Raw genomic sequence first — 23,338 nt, forward strand, 5'->3', positions numbered from 1 at the left:
TGTGTACTGTGTATATTTATTTTGTATATTTAAAGACACATATAGTATATATTTTGAAAATATTCACATGTATTTACATGTATAGTTTTATATCATATATAAATATATTTCATATATAAACATAACATATTTTTCTTAAATGTGAGTGTATTTACATATACATAATAAATATACAAAGTACACACACATATATTATGTACGCAAAAACTTTTATTTTAGATGTGATTAATTGTGATTAATATTTGCCCAGCACTAATTATTATTGTTATTTTTATTTATTTGTCATGATTTAACTCACCTTAATTTTGATATAATTTTTAAACAAAACGTAATATCTTATTTATCTTACTATTACACTGTTTAGATATCTGTTCTGTAAAACAAATCAAAAATACTAACCAAAAAAATAGTATGAATAGCATGGTAGTATGTCATTCTGAATACACAACAGTACTGAATAGTTCAGTAATGAATTTCCAAATGAATCATTTACAGAGTGAATACATTATATTAATAATCAAAAAAGTTACTCTTTTTTTAGCTCACAGAATCCCTCATAAATTATGAAAAAACACATCAGCCCTGCATAATTCTACAGATACAATCAGTTTCCTTTTGCCAGCAGGATGCATTTCACACTCATTCACAGTACACTGACGCCCTCTGCAGTGCTGGTCTGGTACTGAAAGTGAACTTTTGGTTGCATAAGATTGGAAATAAGTAAATAGCCATTACATCCAACACCCTCATCAATACCTTAACACATAAAAAAAAGTCTGAAAGTCTTTCACAGTATCAACAAATGAAAAATCAGTGCTGAAAAATCTGACAAGCAAAAACACAAATATAAAAAAGTCATTCATAAAAATCATATTCAATTAAAAAAGTCCTAAAGCTGAAGAGATAAGGAATACTTTGGCTTAAATAAACATTATGTCAGTGACAACAGAACAATAAAGCAAAAGGAATCAAAGTTTCACTTGTTTCATAAAATACAGCGTTTTAAACGAACAATCAGACATTATTCATTTTGACAACAGTCACACACGAATGAACTGTTAAAATGCAAACATTAGGAATATGCTCTTTTGTAATGCCTAACACAGTAATAAACAGGTGGAGTTTGGCATCAGAATTGAAGAGATTGAATATCTATTAAAAGTCGAAACCGCGTTTGTCACGATATGAAAAAAGTCAATAATACTTTAAATTAATAATTAAATCAGATGCAAACCGAATACAAATGAGTTTGTTCTTGTTTGAAAAATATGAACATCTGTGAAGCCTATATATAATGCATTATAAATGAAGCAGATGTAATGGATTCATAAATAAGTTTAACACATTATAATACTTCTATTTGTGAACATGGACTACAAAACCAGACTTAAGTAGTATTGTATTTATAGCCCAAAATACAATGTATAGGTTAATCTTATCAATTTTTCTTTTATACCAAAAATCATTAAGATATTAAGTATCATGTTCAGTGAAGATATTTTGTCAATTTTCTACTGCAAAACGATCAAAATGTATTGTTTTATTAGTATTATGCACTACTAAGAACTTCATTTGGACAATTTTAAAGGCGATTTTCTCAATATATTTAGATTTTTTATTTTTTTTTCCCAGATTTTCAAATAGTTGTTTTTCGGCCAAATATTGTCCTATCCTAATAAACCATACATCAATGGAAAGCTTATTTATGTATAAATCTCAATTTAAAAACCCTTATGACTGGTTTTGTGGTCTTGGATCACATTTATGGGTACAGTTTGAAATGTTATAAAGCAGCATAACGTCATATAATGCATTAAATTCTGTTTTTATTGCAAAGCTTTGTGACAAAATTTCAGTGCTATAATTTTTTTCCATTTTTCCTATACACTAGGTAAAAAAAAGTTATCATTCTAGTCCATAATTTAATACTAGTTTGTTCAAATACAATATTAACAGTGATTCTTGCCTTGGTGACTGATTATTCTGTATATTATATTTTTGAATACCTTCATAATGCATTTTATATATGAAGCTTCATAGAAAGTGCTACCAATATATATAAAAAAAATACATTTAACATTCAAATGTAAATCAAATTTACAATAAATCAAATGATCCTCAACTATTACGTTAGTATTAGCATTAAAACATCAAAATTCATGGTGTTCATGAAAGGAAACAGAAAAACTAGAAACGTTTCTTCAATAATAAAGCCAGTGGCAGCAGTAAGGTATCGTAAAACACACCGCTGTCATCACACTCCACTGTTCACCATTCACGTTTTCCATTTTAACAAATTGTTCACCCCAAAATGAAGATGTACTCACCCTCAGTCTATCCAAGATGTAAATTAGTTCATTTCTTCATCAGGAAAGATTTGGAATATAGCATTACATCACTTGCTGACCAATGGATCTTCTACAGTGAATGGGTACCGTCACAATGAGAATCCAAACAGCTAATAAATAACAACAATCCACTAGTAATCCACACAACTTTAATTAACACCTTATGAATTGAAAAGCCATGTGTTTGTGAGAAATAAATCCATGAATAAGCTATTTCAACTGTAAAATGCTGTTTTCAGCTAAAATATGAGTCCATAATTTATAATAATGCTTTCCACAGTGCAAAAAGCCCATCCTCCAACACATTTGTTTAGAACCATTTTGGACTGTTTTTGCTTGTAAACGGTGTTTGATCTGTGCATATTTCCCTCCTGATTCAGATGAGACAACTTTTTTACTGGAGGAAGCAATATTTTGTAGTTAAAAACATCTTAATGATGGATTTGTTTCCTACAAGCATCAACATACGCTGATTGATGGAATGGATTCATGTGGATTACTTGTCGATTATTGTGAAGCTTTTATCAGCTTTCATTCTGACGGCACCCATTCACTGCAAAGTGTTGTAATGCAAAATTTCTAAAGATCTGAATAAACAAACTCATCTACATCATGGATGGCCTGAAACTGAGTTTAAGCAAATTTTGAACTGTTACACTGACATTTTAACACCAGGACACTCGCTCCTGTTCCTTCCAGGACTGTACTTCATACTGTTTTGGTGAAGTTCATCAGGAAAAGGGAAACTTACGGAAGGCAAATATTACCAGTGCAATTTCACATGTCTGTTGGCAAACACCCACAAGTTTTCATTATGGCATCAGTGCGCACTTCCACACAAGAGCTTTCAAGTACAACACATTTTTCTGGTTAAACTGATGCCAAAGGAGAAAATAACCCCTTGATTTACTCAGCCATACACCAGCCTCTCAAACTGTTTAGAACGAGTCCAGGACGAAAGAGTCTCTCATGTCTTTTAAGGCCTGAGGTTTAAGTCCCCATATTCGAGCAGGGAAAGTATTGCCACAGTAATGCTGGATAAAATGGATTATACATGAAGACGTTAAATACTGTGAAATAACAATATTTGTACAAGGACAAGATCAGATTTAAAATGTGCTTATGATATAATCGCAGTTGGCGAATTACATCACATCTCAACACAGAACAAGACGTTGTAGGCCATAGTGGCTTTTCAAATACTTCTTGTTGAATACTTTGCTTTAAAACTGACATTTGATTAAATACCAGAGTTAAAATACATACTGATGTTCCATTATGTGTTTCCATATTATTATAAGGCATTTTTCCATTATGGATAAATTTATGTTGGTTATAAGAGAGCAGATATACCTAAACCGTCCATATTGCATCCCAGCATACTGTACCTTCTGCAGATCTTACACCTTTTAGACAGTTTTCAAAATGCAGAAAGTGCAAAGTGGAAGAAGAAAACTGGATGTGGTAATACTGCTGGACCAGAGTGACATCCATAATAGAAACAGGAATGTTTCGGGCCGTTCAGCTGAGCAAAATGAGAAAATGTTTGAGGACATATAGACATACAGACAGTCAAATTATTAGAGGATGTTTTTGATGCATCCATCTTGGTGTTACAGCCCAGCTACGGCTCCAAAACCACCCAGTTTACATAAAGCTGAAGCGATCCATGTGCAAAAACAAAATAAATTGTTTAACAAAAGACAAACAGACATCCGTAGATTCATCTTAATCCTCCATTGAGGGAGTTGGCACGTTGATTGAGTTTCAGTCATTGGCCTATAATGCTGTTTTTGCTTCTCAAAATGTTAAATTCTCCAAGAGTGCCATTTCAGAGGGTGTCATATAGTGGTCCATTGGCCATAACTGACTCCTAAAGCTCATCTTTTTGTACCGCTGGCCAAACCTCTGTGGTTTAAGCCCACTCACCTCGACCCCGGCTCTTCTGCCGGCCGATTGGCTGTTGGGTGTTTCAGTCAATGGTGCTTTCAGTCTGTTTAGAGAGTGGCCAAGATCCGTGAGAATGAGATGATGACGGTGAAAGCGGTCTGGCCCACCCCGAACACCAGAGCTTCAAGAGGAGCCATGTCCTTCCCTGCCACACGGTACACACCTGCTACTGCCGCACCTGAGACAGGAGACATCAACATTCACATATAAATAGATAGACTAAAAGACTGAAAGACTGTAGACAAACATTGATTTTGGCTTAAGAATGCCTAGTCTAAAATGTGAAGCTTAAAGACAGATAGATAGGGTGCTGCTATTCTAGGTGGTTGCTAAGGTGTTGCTATTCAGTTGCTAGGTGTCTGTGGGTGGTTGCTAGGGTGTTGCTATGCAGTTGCTCTGGTGTTCTGGCTGGATGTTTGGGTGTTGTTTTGCTATGAGGTTACGAGGGTGCTGCTATGCAGTTGGTAGGGTATTCTGGGTGGTTGTTAGGGTGTTGCTATGCAGTTTCTAGATGGCTATGGGTGGTTGCTGGGGTGTTGCTCTGCAGGCTCTAGGTGGCTATGGGTGGTTGCTAAGGTGTTGCTATGCAGTTGCTGGGGTGTTCTGGGTAGATCAGGGGTGTCAAACTCCGGTCCTGGAGGGCCGCAGCCCTGCAGAGTTTAGATGCAGCTCTAATTAAACACACCTGATCCAACTAATGAAGTCCTTAAGGCTTAATTGAAAATTGCATAGTATGTGTGTTGGAGGGTGTTGCTATGCAGCTGCTAGGTGGCTGTGGGTGGTTGCTAGGAGCAGTTGCTGAGGTGTTCAGGGTGGATGCTTGGGAGTTGTTTTGCTATGAGGTTACCAGGGTGCTTCTATGTGTTTGTTAAGGTATTCTGGGTGGTGGCTAAGGTGTTGCTTTGCAGTTGCTAGGTGGCTGTGGGTGGTTGCTAGGGTGTTGCTATGCGGTTGCTGGGGTATTCTGGGTGGATTTTATGGTGTTTTGCTATGAAGTTACTATGGTGGTGCTATGCGATTGGTAGGGTATTCTGGGTGGTTGATATACAGTTGCTAGCCAGCTGCGGGTGGTTGTTAGGGTGCTGCTATAAAGTTGCTTGGGGGTTATGGGTGAATGCTAGGCTGTTTTGCAATGAGGTTATGCAGTGCTATGCAGTGAGTAGGGCATTCTGGGTAGTTGCTAGGAAGTTGCTAGTTGGCTATGGGTGGTTGCTATGTGGTTCCTAAGGTGTTATTATGCAGTTACTGGGGCTTTCTGGGTGGATGCTAAGGGTGTTGTTTTGCTACAAGTTTACTAGAGTGCTGCTATACTTGTATTATATTTGGTAGGGTATTCAGAGTGGTTTCTAGGGTGTTGCTATGCAGTTGCTGGGGTGTTGTTGGGTGTCGCTTTGCCATGTAAATATTTAGGTGCTGATATGCCGTTGAAAGAGTATTCTGGGTGGTTGCTAGTTTTTTGCTAGGCTGCTGCTGTGCAGTTGTTAGGGTTTTATTGCTGGTTGCTATGGAATTGTTAGGGTGTCTTGTGTGGTTGCTATGCCATATATAATTTGTGAGAGTTTTATAAATCTGAAATATCAAAAACTATAAAATTATTACATAATAAGGTACTTGATGTGGAATTATTTACACAGTAAATACACAGCAACTACTAAGCAAAATACAAAGACTGGACAGAAACTGGGTGGTTGGTAGGGCATTTCTAGGCGGTTGCTATGCTGATAGGGATGTTTTTTTATAGTGTGTCTCGTTATTTGTTCTTTGTTCTAAGGATTTGAAAAGAAACATCTGAGGCAAGGTTGATAATTAAATGACACATAACCTCAAAGAGACCTTCAGGTAAAACAAACCTTCCTTTGAGAAATCACACATCTGAAACAAAAACAGAGGTGTTTTTATGACTGTGTCTGTTGTAAAATCAACTTCAGTTCTGGAGCCTTAAGAGCTTAAAAGTAAGGCCAATTTGAAATGTTCTCTGTAGTTCAATTAAGTCACCAAATATTATCCTTTGTATTTTTAGGATTATGTAATATGCTTGTATTTTGACTCTCAGACTAATGCGAAATTCAGCCAGGATTTTACAAAGATTAGCAGCAGATACCAGATTACCTTCTCTCTGACTCTTACAATTAAGCAGGCAAGTTGCTAATTACTGAAAAAATGAGTTTTTTTTTTATTTGCAAGTAAATCAAATCCAATCCATTTAATATAAATATTCAAAGGATGAATGTGCTGTCAGGGTCCTCTTTGGGTGCGAGAGTCGTACTTATAGAAAATAACCAAATATCTCTAGACTGATATCACTTTAGCCTGGCTCAGTGATTTATGTTCTCCAAATAGACATCTAACTGACATGATTCAGTTTGTTTGTCTAAAAGCCTGTGTGTAGGTCAATGTATATGTAAGCCACTGTGTGTGACAAGTAATGTTTGTGTGATGTGTCTCTCAGTAAATGGTAAATGTCTCTTTCTCTATCTATCTATCTTTCTCTCTCTCTCTGCAAAATCCATATTAATAATAAAGCAGACCTCTGGGAACAGGCACTACAGCGTACGGCTATATATAAATGGAGTCAAACTCCATTTGTGTCTGACTGGAGTAAAGCTAACAGCTAGTTCATTGACACCCTGCCCAATGTCCGTGAAACATCTGTGACATATTACTTTATAGTGATGCACCAAAATTTTGGCAACCAAAAACATTGATCTAAAAATAGATTTTCAGCCTGGAGTTTCAGCCAAAATAGTTCTGGAGGTCTGAAATCACTGACTGAAAGTGTAAAAGTTTATTTAGTAATTTATGTAATTTTTTACAGGACAGATCGTTCGATCCCTTGGTTTAACTGGAAAGCGAACAGATCACCTCTACCTCTTTACTACTAGTTACAGTACAAAATAAACATGAATGTACATCAGAAGGTATGTTGAAGGAATCAGTACATATTACTAAACTGTATCATGTCTCATGTAATCAGTCAATCAGTGTTTGAACCACAGAAAGATGAGTTTTAGAGAGTTCTGTTTAAAGAGTTTAAAGAGTTTTATTTGTGTTCTGATTATTAAATAAACTTCATTTTTGGTTTTCAGCTAAATGTGACCCTGGACTACAAAACCAGTCATTAGGTTCAATTTTTTAAAATGAGATTTAAACATAATCTGAAAGCTAAAAAAAAAAGCTTTCCACTGATGTATGGTTGTTAGCATACGACAAAATTTGGCCAAGACACAACTATTTGAAAATCTGGAATATGAGGGTGCAAAAAAATCTAAATATTAAGAAAATCGCCTCTAAAGTTGTCCAAATGAAGTCCTTAGCAATGCATATTACTAATCAAAAACTAAGTTTTGATATATTTACTGCAGGAAATTTACTAAATATCTTCATGGAACATGATCTTCACAAATTAAAACTTTAACTTTAGTTTGGTACATTTATTACAATTATCATTTATTTAATTATTCAAATCATCAAATTATTTACAAGATTTTCACTAAAATACTAAGAACTCCTAGCAACTGCCTAGCAGTCTCCCAGAACACACTAGCATCATGCATGAGCAAACATCACTTACTTTTACTTCAGAAAATGTAAAAATCTAGTTGGAAAATAAATAATTTATAGCCACATTGTGCGAGTGAAAAAGTGTTTTTAATGACTGAAGATTACGGACACAAAACTGTGCATGTGCAAATGGCCAGGGACATTTAATAATAACAATGTTATATTGGGTTTAAGACCATGCACACTTATTTCTAAAACTGCTTTGACCGCAAAGGCTGATACGAAAAGCAGAAGTGAGCGAGTACTGACTGGTGATGACCCCGCCGGTGAGAGAGGCCAGGAACCCCACGCTGATGAGCACTACTGTGATGAGCCGTCCTCTCTTATGGCGCTGCAGCGTCACACACATCAGCAGACCCACGGCACTGTGAACGAACAGAGACGAGAACAGAGACCACAGGAACACCCAGTACCACATTTCTGCAGACAAAACACACAGACACAGAGACAGAGACAACAAACCGGTTAGAAAGCTAGCTGCTTTCCAAAAATGCAAATGAGCATAATTTCTTTCAGGAAGCATATGCGTGAATGTCAGCCGCGTGTTTCATTCAGCAACTGGCAGCCAGTTATCTCAGTGAAAAAATGGCTATTTTGCATTTTACTCTACAGCGGTTAATACTGATGATTCACACTGGAAATAGATTGCAAAGCACAGTAAACATACAAGATTCTGCAAAAGCAGCATGCTCCAAACCAAAATTGTGGAAATCATTAATAGTTATGATTTTTTGTTGCTGTCAAATCAACTAATAAGAAAATACAACACGCATCCTTGTTCTTGTATGGTCTTATTTCTTAAATTAAACAAACAAACAAAAAACTTCTGCTTTTATGAGCGAAGAGGAACTGCTTTGTGAGGAACCGCTGTTAAAGGAACACTAACAAACTCGAATTCAGGGTTACACACTACACACAAGACTGCAACTTTTTGTTATAAGGTCATATTAATCTTGTATATGAATTACTTTTCAAATGCCTTCTAATCTCAAAATATGATAACTTACAATCATTTTTCCACTAATATATACAGTCAAACCAAAAATTATTCAGACACCATATATAATTTTTATATTTTTACACCTAGTGGGTGCAGGACACTACAGTTAATTTATGTAACGGAGGATAGCAAAATAAAGTAAACTGTGATAAATTATACCCAAAAAATCTTCATACAGTGGAGTACCAATAAAACTGGGACCACAAATTTGAGTTGACACTTTGACCTGACCATGTTTTGTTATATACCTTTCTATAAAAGTTACAGTGGTGTGAAAAAGTGTTGGCCACCTTCCAGATAAACATAAAACATAATTTAAATATTAATCAAAGATAACACAAGTAAACACAACATGCAGTTTTAAATAAAGTTTTTTTTTTTTTTTTTTTTTTTACTGGAATTATCACACCTGAGTTTAGTTTCTCTAGCCACACCCAGGCCTGATTACTGCCACACCTGTTCACAATCAAGAAATCACTTAAATAGGACCTGCCTGACAAAGTGAAGTAGACCAAAAGATCCTCAAAAGCTACACATCATGTTAAGATCCAAAGAAATTCAGGAACAAATGAGAAAGAAAGTTATTGAGATCTAACAGTCTGGAAAAGGTTATAAAGTCATTTCTAAAGCTTTGGGACTCCAGCGAACCACAGTGAGAGCCTTTATCCACAAATGGCGAAAACATGGAACAGTGGTGAACCGTCCCAGGAGTGGCCGGCCGACCAAAATTAACCCAAGAGCGTAGCGACGACTCATCCACAACAACATCTAAAGAACTGCTCTCTTGCCTCAGTTAAGGTCAGTGTTCATGACTCCACCATAAGAAAGAGACTGGGCAAAAATGGCCTGCATGGCAGAGTTCCAAGACGAAAACCACTGCTGAGCAAAAAGAACATAAAGGCTCATCTCAGTTTTGCCAGAACACATCTTGATGATCCCCAAGACTTTTTTGGAAAATACTCTGTGGACTGACAAGACAAAAGTTGAACTTTTGGAAGGTGTGTGTCCCATTACATCTGGCGTAAAAGTAATACAGCATTTCAGAAAAAGAACATCATTCCAACAGTAAAATATGGTGGTGCTAGTGTGATGGTCTGGGGCTGTTTTGCTGCTTCTGGACCTGGAAGACTTGTTGTGATAAATGGAACCATGAATTCTGCCGTCTACCAAAAAATCCTGAAAGACAATGTCTGGCCATCTGTTTGTGACCTCAAGCTGAAGCTAACTTCTGCAGCAGGACAATGATCCAAAACACACCAGTAAATCCACCTCTGAATGGCTGAAGAAAAACAAAATGAAGACTTTGAAGTGACCTAGTCAAAGTCCTGACCTGAATCCTATTGAGATGCTGTGGCATGACCTTAAAATGCGGTTCATGCTCAAAAACCCTCCAATGTGGCTGAATTACAACAATTCTGCCAAGATGAGTGGGCCAAAATTCCTGCACAGCGCTATAACAGACTGATTGCAAGTTATCGCAAATGCTTGATTGCAGTTGTTGCTGCTAAGGGTGGCCCAAGCCCAACCAGTTATTAAATTTAGGGGGCAAACACTTTTTCACACAGGGCCATGTGGGTTTGGATTTTGTTTAGAGTAATGGCTGCTGAAATTCAGCTTTGTGTCACAGAAATTAATATATATCACAACAGTAATTTTAAACATTACTGTTTTCACTGTATTTATAAGCCATGGTGAGCATAAGAGACATTCAGAAACATCTTACTGACCCCAACAAATCAAGGTAAATATAATTTATAAACAATGTTTCATTGTGTGTCATTTCCAGTCAATTTTGTCCTATTATGCACAAACATGGCATTGTGTATGTTTAGAATACATAGAATGTTAATAATGAAATTAGCCTTAGCGAGACAAAAGAAAGAGTCAGTTAAAAAATGTTTAAACAATTTCACATGTGGTGCACATGATATGTATTGGCTAAAAATGACAAAAATGACAATTCTGTACAGATATGCACCCTTGGAACAAATTAAATTAAATAAATGAAAACTCCATTAAAGTCAACATGACCAAATACGCCTGTATTTGAAGACATACTCCTGAGATTCTCGAGTCAGAACACATCGTAACAGAGCAGAACGCACCGTACTTATAACAGTGAAGCTCAATAAATACTCTCTCACTGGCTCCAGCCTCACTTTCTCATAAACTGTCTGTTCTACTTTCATTTACTCTCTCTCTTTCACACTTCATATACCTCTCTCTGTCCACCATGGGCTTGGAGACTGTTATTATTTAAGTGTCTTGTCCACACAGCTCTGAGGGGAGTAAATGGGCAGTTTGGCTCAGCTGATAAAGCCAGAGAGACAGAATAAAATGGCTCTGGAGCCTTCCAGAAGATTCCAGGAACATGGATGAGCATCTTAGCTTGACAACAAAACTGATTATCAAACTGCTGTTGTCATGAATTCTGGGAAATGCAGCTCTACATAAATGAGAAATGCTTGAGAAACCACACGCTCAAGCAGAAATACTGCCGACAGCCGTAATTTAACATGTCAAAGCGAACACGTCAAATAACAACCTGCATATTTGCACATGCAATGCTATACAGTGCTGATTAGAGCTTTTGTTTACCCTGAAGCATGAAGAGATGCTATGCTATTAGAACCTTAGAATGTATACATTTGTAAATTCAACACTTTTTATATATATATTATCTACACACATTACTATTGAAACATTTGGATTCTTTTTGTTTTAGAAAGAAGACTATTATGTGCACCAAGGCTGCAAACAGTAATATTAAAGAAAATAAAGAAAGAAGACATTTGAAATATTACAATTTTAAATCACAGTTTTTTATTTCACTATATTTTAAAATTTAATTTATTTCTGTGATTCAAAGCTGAATTTTCAGCAGCTATTACTCTAGTCTTCCGTTAGCCTGGAAAAAATCCAGACCCTAATCTATTAAGATTAAGGGTCTGGCATCGAGCAAGGAAAAGGACCTAACTCGAGGGGCGGCACCAAGCGTGCATTTGAAACTCTCACTGCACGCAATTGGATAACGCCACGGCCAATCACAACAATACACCGTGTGAGCCCCATACGCTTAGCTACCAGCGGAGCTAACTGATAGATTAAACTCTTGCCGTATCCAGTCGGCAAAACAGCAAAAATGTCCTTCTTGCAAAGGAACGATTCGAGCACGGTTTTCTGTTCCTCTTTTATATGAGTACTGTTTTTTATTTAGTACTGATCTGAATGAGATATTTCTTATAAAAATGACCCCGTTCAAAAGTTTACGTACACTTGATACTAAACACTGTTATGTTACCTGAATGATCCACAGTTGTGTGTGTTTGTTTTTTAGGTAATAGTTTTTCATGAGTCCCTTGTTTGTCCTGTATAGTTAAACTACTTGCTGTTCTTCAGAAAAATCCTTCAGGCCCCACAAATTCTTTGGTTTTCAGCATTTTTGTGTATTTGAACCCTTTCTAACAATGACTGTATGATTTTAAGATCCATCTTTTCACACTGAGGACAACTGAGGGACTCATATGCAACTATTACAGAAGGTTCAAACGCTCACTCATGCCTCAAAATGAAAAAAAAAAAAACATGCATTAAAAGCCAGGGGTGTAAACTGTTGAACAGAATGAAGATGTGTAGATTTTCCTTATTTTGCCTAAATATCAAGTTTTTTTCATTTAGTACTGCTCTTCAGAAGCTACAGAAGATACAGTCTGTGACACAGCTGTGGATCATTCAGGTAGCAACACAGTATTAAAAATCAAGTGTGTGTAAACTTTTGAACAGGCTAATTTTTAGAAATCCAACTATTATTTTCTCTTGTGAGCTATTTGTAAACGTCTTTTATGTGAAATATCTTAATCAGGTCAATACTAAATAAAAAATAACATGCATTTTGGTAAAATAATTAACATTTTGCATATTCCGCAAGGTCTATGTAAACTTTTGACTTCAACTCTATGTGTAATGACACCTATGTCTCAGTAATCCAGACTAAACACTGACACACAAACACAATGCATTGATTAAGCAATGAGCTGTCACTCACATGATAAGTGAGACGTAACATCCAGACAGAAAGGCCTTTGTGCTGGAAGTGTTTAAACTGTACACACACACACACACACACACACACACACACACACCTCACTATAAGCAGACTAACAACAGCAACACAGTGAGATGTCCATCAAACTGTGTTATCAGTAAACTGAGGCAGACGGACACAAAAGCCTCAGAGCCATGCTGTGCCAGGAGTGAGGTGGCACTGCCTACTGCCTCAGCCAAACAAAAAGCACATAACACACAAACACTGGACAACAGACACTTCAGCACTGAGATGTAGAAAGGAAGACACTTTAACACAAATAAACTAAGAGAGAGACTGAGAAAGACTTTAGTAAAGTAATACTGAAGCACAAGAGATCCAGAAACACAGACAATGATGTTGATGGAAAGCATTCCTTAAGTGTACAACTGACCCACATTACCAGGTACAGAGACACTTAGTCATTATTTCAACACGCACAGACTCACATTTCACTCACTAAAGGATATAGGGTAAGGATATCGGGGCTAAAGGCACAGCTTTTTATTCCCATAGCGTATGATTGCCTAAAAATGTTTCTTCAAACACTGATGGAGCAAAAGTGGTTTGCTTTGTTTAAAATCTTGCAAATGACAGTCTGGGGAAAAATGCACTCAGTATTGATACAAATGCACTAACAATATTATTGTACAGCTAAAGTAAGTACCATATATTTAAATATGATGGTTTCATAATAAATATGGTATCTAAGTGGGACACCCAACTTAATAAATGATATTCAAGGATTAGTTCACTCCTGAATTAAAATTCCCTGATAATTTACTCACCCCAATGTCATCCAAGATGTTCATGTCTTTCTTTCTTCAGTCGAAAATAAATTAAAGGGTTACTCCAGCCTAAAATGAAAATGTTGTCAATAATCACTTACCCCCATGTCGTTCTAAAAAGCTTAGTTCGTAAAAGCTTTGTTTGTATTCGGAACACAATTTAAGATATTTTCGATGAAAACTGGGAGATTTGTGGCTGTCCCAAGTTGACTGCTAAGTAAATAACACCGTCAAGGCCCAGAAAAGTATAAAAGACTTTGTCAAAATAGTCCATCTGCTATCAGTGGTTCAACCATAGCTACCAGAATAGTTTTGTACGAAAAGAAAACAAAAATAACGTCTCCTCCATGTCACTGTAGCGCCATTTTGGAGAGTATCCACTGGACGCAAACAGCGTACGCTGTTTTCTGTCAGCTGCGTCACACGGATATGTTGTCTTTGTTCGAATAAAAGTGTAAATAAACGTAGAAAACATATCTGTGTCTTGTGGCTGACACAGAACAGAATACGCCGTTTGCGTCCAGTGGATACTCTCCAAAATTGAGCTACAGTGACGCGGAATAGAAGAATTGTTGAATAAAGTTGTTATTTTTGTTTTCTTTGTGTACAAAAAGTATTTTCGTAGCTTAGTAAAATTATGGTTGAACCACTGATGGCAGATGGACTATTTTGACGACGTCTTTCATACTTTTCGTGACCTTGACAGTGTTATTTACTTGTCAGTCAATGGGACAGCCACAAAACTCCAGGTTTTCATCCAAAATATCTTAAATTGTGTCCCGAAGACGAGCAAAGCTTTTATGGGTTTAGAACGACATGGGGGTAAGTGATTAGTGATTAGATTTTGAGGTGGATAACCCTTTCTAAGGTTTTTGAGGAAAGCATTCCAGGATTTTTCTCCATATAGTGGACTTCAATGGGGATCAATGGGTTGAAAGACCCAAATTCCAGTTTCAATGAAGCTTCAAAGGACTCTAAACAATCCCAGCCAAGAAATAAGGGTCTTATCAAGCAAAATGATCCGTCAGACTCATTTTCTAAAAAAAAAATTAAAATGTATATACTAGTGGTGGGCCGTTATCGGCGTTAACGTGCTGCGTTAACGTGAGACTCTTATCGGGCGATAAAAAAAATATCGCCGTTAATCTATTCTCAAAGTTGGGTTGGGAGCTGGGTCTATACTACGCAAGCTATGATGACTTTCACCTTGATATTTTAGCGCGGATGACGTATACCTAGTCGAATTGCACTGTAGGGGGCGAGAACGAGTCTTCAACTTCTGTGAAATTACCACATCAAATGAGACGTGCAAACATGGATGCAGCTATGAAGCCGCTTCAGGGCAGATGCGTGTGTTGCTAGACCCTTTTTACTGGGGCACGTGCCCCAGTGAAAATCTGCTGTGCCCCAGTAAAATCTCAAGTTTGAGTTACAATTTACTTTGATAATCCCGAAATAAAGACATTAAACTATATTCAACAACTGAATTGACGCTTCTAAAAGCAACGCAGTTTAATGGAAGACTATGCACGCAGATAGGCTATCCATGCCTGTGCGCGTCTGTGTATTTAACGGCAACGCGCACGTCGTGCAGCCTTTTGCGCAGAAGTACTTGGTTACACAAGTTTGTATAGGTAATTATGTTGTAAATGCAATTGTCAAGCAGTTTGTGATGCATTTTGGAAACAGGAGATAATGCGCCACCTGGCCCGTTCTCGAAGACCTACTTTTAGTCATTATTTGGGTAGCACACATATTCTGAATGCCTTCAGCAGAATTCAAATTAGCCATTTTAATCTAGATTAATCTAGATTAATTCCAAGATTTAATCTAGATTAATCTAGATTAAAAAAATTAATCTATGCCCACCCCTAGTATATACTTTTTAACCACAAATGCCGGCCTTGCACTAGCTCTGTCATATGTGACTTCACGCATTTGATTCAAAAAGGTAGGGTAGGGCGAAAAACCTCATTTTCTCCTTCAAACGTCATTGTTTTACTTTTTTTGTAAAGGTCATTTGACTTTCTTTGCATGTTTGCTTTGTAAACACTGGGTTGGTACTCTTTGCAAAATCACTACGTAATGTGTGAAGTCAGGCTAGTGCAAGACAAGCATTTGTGGTTAAAAAGTATATATTTTATTTATTTATTTATTTATTTTTAGATTATGACCAATCATTTTGCTAGACCCTTATTCCTCAGCTGGGATTGTTTAGAGCCCTTTGAAGCTGCATTGAAACTGCAATTTGGACCTTCAACCCGTTGGCCACCATTGAAGTCCACTATATGGAAAAAAAATCCTGGCAAGCTTTTCCTCAAAAAAGTATTTCTTTATGTCTGAAGAAAGAAAGACATGAACATTTCGGATGACATAGGGGTGAGTAAACTGTCACGAAATTGCAATTTTGGAATAAACTAATCCTTGACCCCTCTGAATCTAACCAATGCAAAATGGAAAATCAGCCTTTATGGATTCTCATTTGCTACTTAAATATACAGATAAAACCAATATATCTAATTAGCACAGAATCAACTTTGAGTCAAAAATCTGCCAAAATGTTTAACAGTTATACAACAACATAGATCATCAGGCAATATTTTGAAGGTCATATTGTTGCAAAGAAAAAGTGTGAGGGTTCAATATATATAGCGTTCAACTTGTGAAAAGCTTTTTTTAACCACCCTGGGCGCTGGTCGTGTCAACAAAGCAGTTTCCGAGGTGACAAAAAAACTCTTTTGTCAAGCTGTCAACGGACACAGCGAGGAACAATGTTCTTCAGCATCAGCATATAATGATGTTCAGCACATACTAACAGCCAAACCTCTTATTCCTATTAAGCAAACATGCAAATAAACAAGCCTACCATCATCAAGCACTATCTAACTCTGTGGCCAACCACAATAAACAGGACTGAATTAAAAAAAAAAAAAAAAAAACAAGGTCTAATTGAGATAATTATCACTAAATGACAAGTAGCGACGTCAGAGATCTCTACTGCTAATTTAGTTAAAACTTTGTTTTCATGACAGTGAAAAGTTTCTACTCCCGCACATGCAGGAAACTCAGCCACTGATTATTAAGATATCAAAATGACATATTATTATTAGCCGTGTCTGGCAGATGATAAAACACTAAAAAACCCACAGGATCTTGAGAAAGAACCCTTTTAAACGCCCACAACCCCTTTGTAATAGCCAGTCTTTCACATGAAAGCACAACTCAGAAATATGTTTTCTTGTAATGCACACTGCCATTAAATAAATACTTTTATTTATTCTTTTTAAAATAAATGCTGTTCTTTAGAACATTCTATTCATCAAGCAATTCTGAAAAAAAAATGTAATATGGTTCCCAAAAAAACAAACTTTTTTTCAGAATGTTTCTTGAACAGCAAATCAGCATATTAGAATGATTTCTGAAGGATCACATGACACTAAAGACTGAAGTAATGATGCTAAAAAAAATCACAGGAATAAAATTACACTTTAAAATATATTCAAAATAGAAAACTGTTATTTTAAATTGTAATAATATTCCACAATATTAAATGCAACCCTAAACGTTTTGAACAATAGTGTTTACAGTATTGATTTAGTTAAAATACAACAACATCTAATTTGCTCCCTCATAATGATGTTTTGGAAGCTTCTTAGAACGCACTGATCACCCAAAGGCACAAACAACTGCCAAGTAGGCAGAAGTCTGTCTCCTCCCTAAACAGCAGAAGGAAATGAAATGACTAAATAGGCTTGTTTCAGTGACCAAAACAGGAAACGCCATTAACTTTCCTCCCGAGTGGGAGTTTGTCATAATCTCATGCATTCTCTTTGAGTCTCTTTGCTTCTGCACCTGTGCTATTCCTTCACATCATCACAAAGAGAGATGTCTACTGCATAAGAGCCATCTGAACACAGCTGTCTCTGTCAGTGGCGAGGGCTTTTGAGGTGGACGTTCTGACTGATGATCTGTTCTGATGGGGGATTGAAGCCACAGCTGATGTGCAACCTCATCCTATCATGTTCTTCAGACAGAAATTAATATTCCGGCTTTGTTTACTCACTCAAATAGATTTACAAATAGATGTGGTACTTTTTGGAGCTGGAATGTTGTGGTCACTCTTAACTGCTTTCATTTAGGGAAGAGTCACAAAGAACTTCTTCAGCATTTATTTTCGGATGACATGAAACAAATAGCATATTGCTTTGGAATGATATGAGGGTGAGTAATAATGACAGAGGGTTTTGTGGGGGGGGTGAATTACTTCATCAGTCCTCATATGCTACCTATCGCGCAATTCTCTCTCAAGTTGCATCATGTGTTGCGTCACACCAGATGTCCACGAGATTGCAGAAATTATAATCTGTCCAAATCTCGGAAGTGAAAGGCGTGTCTTGTGCCTCATGCACCATAAAACCGGCTTACACTTGTTCCCTAAAAATGCTTCATGCTGACTTCCAGTACCATCCACTTACTTGTGGTCTTGCTTTTATATTATATCACAAAGTATCAACGGAGCTTTTTGGAAATTCCGAATCCGTAAACCACTGCGTCTCAAAATGATTCACTGTTTCGAAGCACTCCAATCGGATCGCGAATCATTTGATTCAGAACGTTCAACTTCAAAGCGCGTATCACGAATAATTTGATTTAGATCGGGACGTAGGAGCGGCTTCGCGGGACGTTTTGTCCCCACCGTGGATAAAAATAATTCAGCAGAAGCAGGGATGCATAGACCAGAGGGGGGAATATCCCCCCCTTCCCCCCGGCAAATCGCACCCTGCTTAAAATTATATTTTTATATACTAGAAAGTGGGCCAATTTAGTCCCAAGGAGTATTGAAACAGTACACTTATAAATTGTAATACCAGTACAATTTACAATTATTTAACTTGTCTATCTCTGCGGTGGGCATGCATACTCTGTGCACTTTGGAAGGCCTGCCAGGTTTTCACAACAAAACGGTAAAAATGCATGTTGAAATATTACGTTTTGGGGTAACTTCAACCCGCGGACATTAAAAACAACCCGGGGCAACAGTGTTAAAGTAGCCCAGTTCCACAGGAAAATTCAATACAGTTAGGGTATGTCCAGAAACTCCCATCTCATTTACTCCTCCAACTTCAAAATCACCCTACGTCGCTGTAGAAATACAGATCCAGTGTTTACAAAGTGAACTTTCAAAGAAGATCAAACACCCTTTAGACAAAGCAGAGATGTAGGACGATTTTAAAGTTGAAGGAGAAAATGAGATGTTAATTTTTTCGACTTACTCTAATTGTCTTGAACCAGAGTGCACAGAGTATGCATGCACATCACAGAGCTAGACAAGATAAGCATTTGTAGTTAGAAAGTGTATAAATATTCATCGTTTCACTAGATAAACCCTTATTCTTTGGCTGGGGTCGGTTAGAGCCCTTTGAAGCTGTATTGAAACTGCATTTTTTACCTTCAATACATTGAGCACTATTAAAGTCCACTATATGGAGAAAAATCCTGGAATATTTTCTTCAAAAAACTTTCTTTGTGAGAGAAGATAGAATGACTCATGGGGTGAGTAAATTATTAGAAAATTTTTATTCAGGAAGTGAATAAATCCTTTAACGCAGTTAAACCAGGGGGCAGGGCGAGTTTTGGCCACCCCACTTATAAGTGCAGCTTCTGTCTCTTTTTTTTCTTGACAGGAAGTGCATTTATTTAGACTCAGAACATCTTTATGTCCACATCAAACAGAGTCTTTTCTGATGTGCAGGCGTGAGAGTAACTTTGGTGGAAATAAACTTGAAAAATTGTGTGTATTGGCATCTTTCTGTAGTTGAAATTAAAAATATGTTCTGATGTTCATTCATGTTTTTTTTTGTTTGTTAAGTAAAGAACAAAAAATGATCTATTAAGAGCCACAAAATGGTATTCATTGTTTGAATTTCTTAAAAAATGACAACATTTTAAAGTTGAGAGCTCTCACACTTGGTCAGATCACCTGTCAATCAAGCTGTTTGCGAATGGTCAATTATACTTTAATATTAAATGGCTATATTCAATGGTTAAATATTAGGAAAATTAGGAATTTATCTAGACTTTAGTAATATTAGTATCAGTGATACTCATCTTCAGTCATAAAAAAATTTACAAATATTAAAAGTTTACTGTCTTTTTGTTGTTTCTACATTATTTGAAGACTGAACCGGAATTTATTGCAATATATATATATTTTTGTTTTAATTGTAATGTTAGGTGGGATTAATCGTGAGTATTCATAATATTATTATAGATTTGACAGCACTAATATGTGACCCTGGACCACAAAACCAGTCATAAGTAGTACAGGTATATTTAGCAAGCAAAAAAAAAATACATTGTATGGGTCAAAATTCTTTTATGCCAAAAAACATTAAGATAAATTAAGTATCAAGTTTCATGAAGATATTTTGTGAATTTCCTACTGTAAATATATCAAAACTTCACTTGGACAACTTTATAGCGATTTTTTAATTTTTTATTTTTTGCACCCTCAGGTTCCAGATTTTCAAATACTTTTATCTTGGCCAAATACATCAATTGAAAGCTTATTTATTTAGCTTTGAGATGATGTAAAACTCTCAATTTAAAAAAAAAATGACCCTTAAGACTGGTTTTGTGGTCCAGGGTCACATATATGAAAACATAAATACACATGAAAAATACAATATTTTTGCTGTAGTTGTTCACACAATTATGGGTGTAGCTACCTTATCTGGACGCTTAAAAAGGAAATGAACTATACTTTGGAAGATATGGGGTGGTTTTTCAATAGCAGGTTACACCCTTGACACTGAATAGGTTTTTACACAGTGTTGGTGTTGACTAACACAGCCTGCTCTAGCTCAAATATGACTCAAATATGTCACCGGTGGCGTGATCAGAGCAAGCACACAATCTACAAGGCAAAAGCCTGTATAATGCTGCACAAAAGAAGCCCACGAGCGCGGTATCATGTGGAGACCAATATGGTGACGGTAATTACTAACGATTACTCCACTACACAAGCAGAGAGCCGCCAGAAACGATGCAATGACTCAAGATTAACTAAAGATTAATGAGTGAGTGGCACAATGCTTTTCATAGGTTCACTTTAGACCAGCTGCATGCATTAGTGCACTACTGTACGACAAGCACAACTTTTACAGTGTCTACAGTACAGTATATTTGATATATATGACACTGGACCACAAAACCAGTCATAAGGGTCATTTTTGAATCTGAAAGCTGAATAAATAAGCTTTTCATTGATGTATGGTTTGTTAGGATAGGACAATATTTGGTTAAGATACAACTATTTGAAAATTTGTAATCTGAGGGTGCAATAAAATCTAAATATTGAGAAAAACCACCTTTAAAGTTGTCCAAAAGAAGTTCTTAGCAATGCATATTATATTAGAAATTAAATGTTGATATATTTACAGTAGGAAATGTACAAAATATCTCCATGGAACATTTTTACTTAATATCCTAATGATTTTTGGCATAAAAGACAAAATACTCATTTTGACCCATACAATGTATTGCTACTTAAGAATGATTTTGTGGTCCAGGGTCACATATAACCTATTAAAATACTGAATGATTACCATATTAATTGTATTTACAAAAACTGCCACCCTTACTAAACGTCCTTATTGCATTACCACAGTATTACCATGATTTAAAAACATGCTCCAAGGTAAAACTGTGCCATTTCCCCTTATTTACCATGTTAATACTATGTATCGTTACATTACTATGATGTAAAAAGCACAAAAGATGAATTTGGTAATCATTCAGTATTATAACAGGCTACATATCAAAGTACTATGGTATTACCAATGCCATGTAAAGGATGCAGTTCGCTGACAATGCTGACTTAATAGCCTATATATAATGTAACAGATGTCAAATATGCAATACTATAGCTAATACTAAATGATTACAATATTTATTTACAAAAGCTGTCACCCTTACAAAAAGTGCTTTGGCATGCTTTACAAAAATGTTCCAAAGTAAAATCGTCTTTATAATGGTAACACTGTATCTTTTATAATACTAACAGATGAATATGTTAATCAGTATCATAGTAGGCTGTATTAAAGTACCGTAGTATTGCTGTATCATGTAAGGAACTGGCAATACACACTTACTATATAATACAATAGGTATTAAGTAATAATGCATGCATTACTAAACATTCCACATTAATAATCTGGCATATAAGCACACAGTTAGTGTGATGTGAAGTGTGACCTTGTTCAGATGGGATGCGCGCAGCTGATCGTGCGTCTGCCGGTACAATAGACTGGCCGGTGTGGAGAGGCGTGTGCCCGCGGCTGGATGAGACACAAGAGCCCGTTTCACCGGCTTTTTCTCCTCATGTGAACGTACCTGTGAAGTGCTGTAGGGTCGGTACCGTGCCCTGGACCCACAGGCTGAGCACTTGCTGCACCGATAGGTTAATGGAATAATCCCTATTCATGTTCGCGCTGGGCGGCTGGAGCGCGGCCCTCTTGCTCAGATATCTGACCGAGGATGGGGGACACATGGAGCCTCTTCACCGGTGCCGCTGCTCGCTGGACGAGGATGGCAGAGCGGCGGTCCGTCTGATCAGCTGCTGCTCAGGGGCCATGATGGGTACGGCTGACACTCACACATACACATACACACACTCACACGCACTCTCTCACTCACACACATCCACGCGCGCGCGCACACACACACAAGCCAGCGCTTCTGCATGGCTCTTAAAGGCGCAGTGCTCTTAAAGGGAGGTGAACGTCACATTCACATTACGAGCGAATACAGCAGTTTATGAATGAATAATATAAGTTGAATACATTCTGTAGTGAATTTAGAATTAAGAGAAAGAGAGAGAGAGAAAGTACAATTATAAACTCGATTTAGAGTAGCATGCTATAGGCTGTTAAACCAGATGCTGTAAAAATATTAATTTGTATATTTAAATGTCAATTTAAATAATAAATAAAAAAAAAAGTCAATAAATAAATACTACTAATGATAACAGTAATTTTAGTTATTTAATATTAAATACTAAATATTAATAAATATATTGTTATTAAGGATATTATTAATTAATGCTTAGTGCAGTTTAAGTTAAACCAGAATATGAATTTGTATATTTAAATATAAATATTTATTATTATATAATTATTATTTCTGTAATTTATGTAATGTTAAATAATTTTATAATATTTTTACTGTTATTAATATTACTGATAATAATTCTTTAATAATGCATTAAGTTAAACCAGATGCTATAAATATCAATTTGTATATTTAAGTCATTTACATATTTAATAGTAAATAAATACTACTACTAATCACAACTATAATTCTAGCTATTTTATATTAAATAATTAATTAATATTAATAAATCTATTGTTATTAATGTTATTTTTAATCATTCTTTGTGCAGTTTGAGTTCATATGAACATGAATTTGTGTATTTAAATATCAATAATAGTAATAATTTTAGTAATTTATGTAATGTTAAATAATTTCATTATATTAAAAATAAAACAACTTTTTTACTGTTATTAATATTACTGATAATAATGCTGTAATTATGCACAGTTTAAGT

The 23,338-nt window shown here is 36.2% G+C and overlaps 1 protein-coding gene across 1 annotated transcript; it reads right to left on the minus strand.

The window, feature by feature from the left end:
* On the minus strand, positions 1-22,364 carry tmem170b (transmembrane protein 170B). Its single transcript, XM_073822478.1, has 3 exons — positions 22,126-22,364; positions 8,109-8,279; positions 1-4,476 (listed from the first exon to the last, which is right to left on the minus strand). Exons 1-3 carry the CDS (start codon positions 22,280-22,282, stop codon positions 4,346-4,348), a joined length of 459 nt encoding a protein of 152 aa, XP_073678579.1. The 5' UTR covers positions 22,283-22,364; the 3' UTR covers positions 1-4,345.
* Between the last annotated feature and the right edge of the window lie 974 nt (positions 22,365-23,338).

The sequence above is a fragment of the Garra rufa genome, chromosome 17 (genome assembly GCF_049309525.1).
Source record: "Garra rufa chromosome 17, GarRuf1.0, whole genome shotgun sequence".
Taxonomy (NCBI): Eukaryota; Metazoa; Chordata; class Actinopteri; order Cypriniformes; family Cyprinidae; genus Garra; species Garra rufa.

Coding starts and splice junctions, on each gene's coding strand:
- tmem170b (XM_073822478.1), bottom strand. CDS start 22,282: ATGTGTCCCCCATCCTCGGTCAGATATCTGAGCAAGAGGGCCGCGCTC. Junction 8,280..22,125: donor GACCCTACAGCACTTCACAG/GTACGTTCACAT, acceptor TTTTGTCTGCAG/AAATGTGGTACTGGGTGTTC. Junction 4,477..8,108: donor CACCGGCGGGGTCATCACCA/GTCAGTACTCGC, acceptor CTCCTGTCTCAG/GTGCGGCAGTAGCAGGTGTG.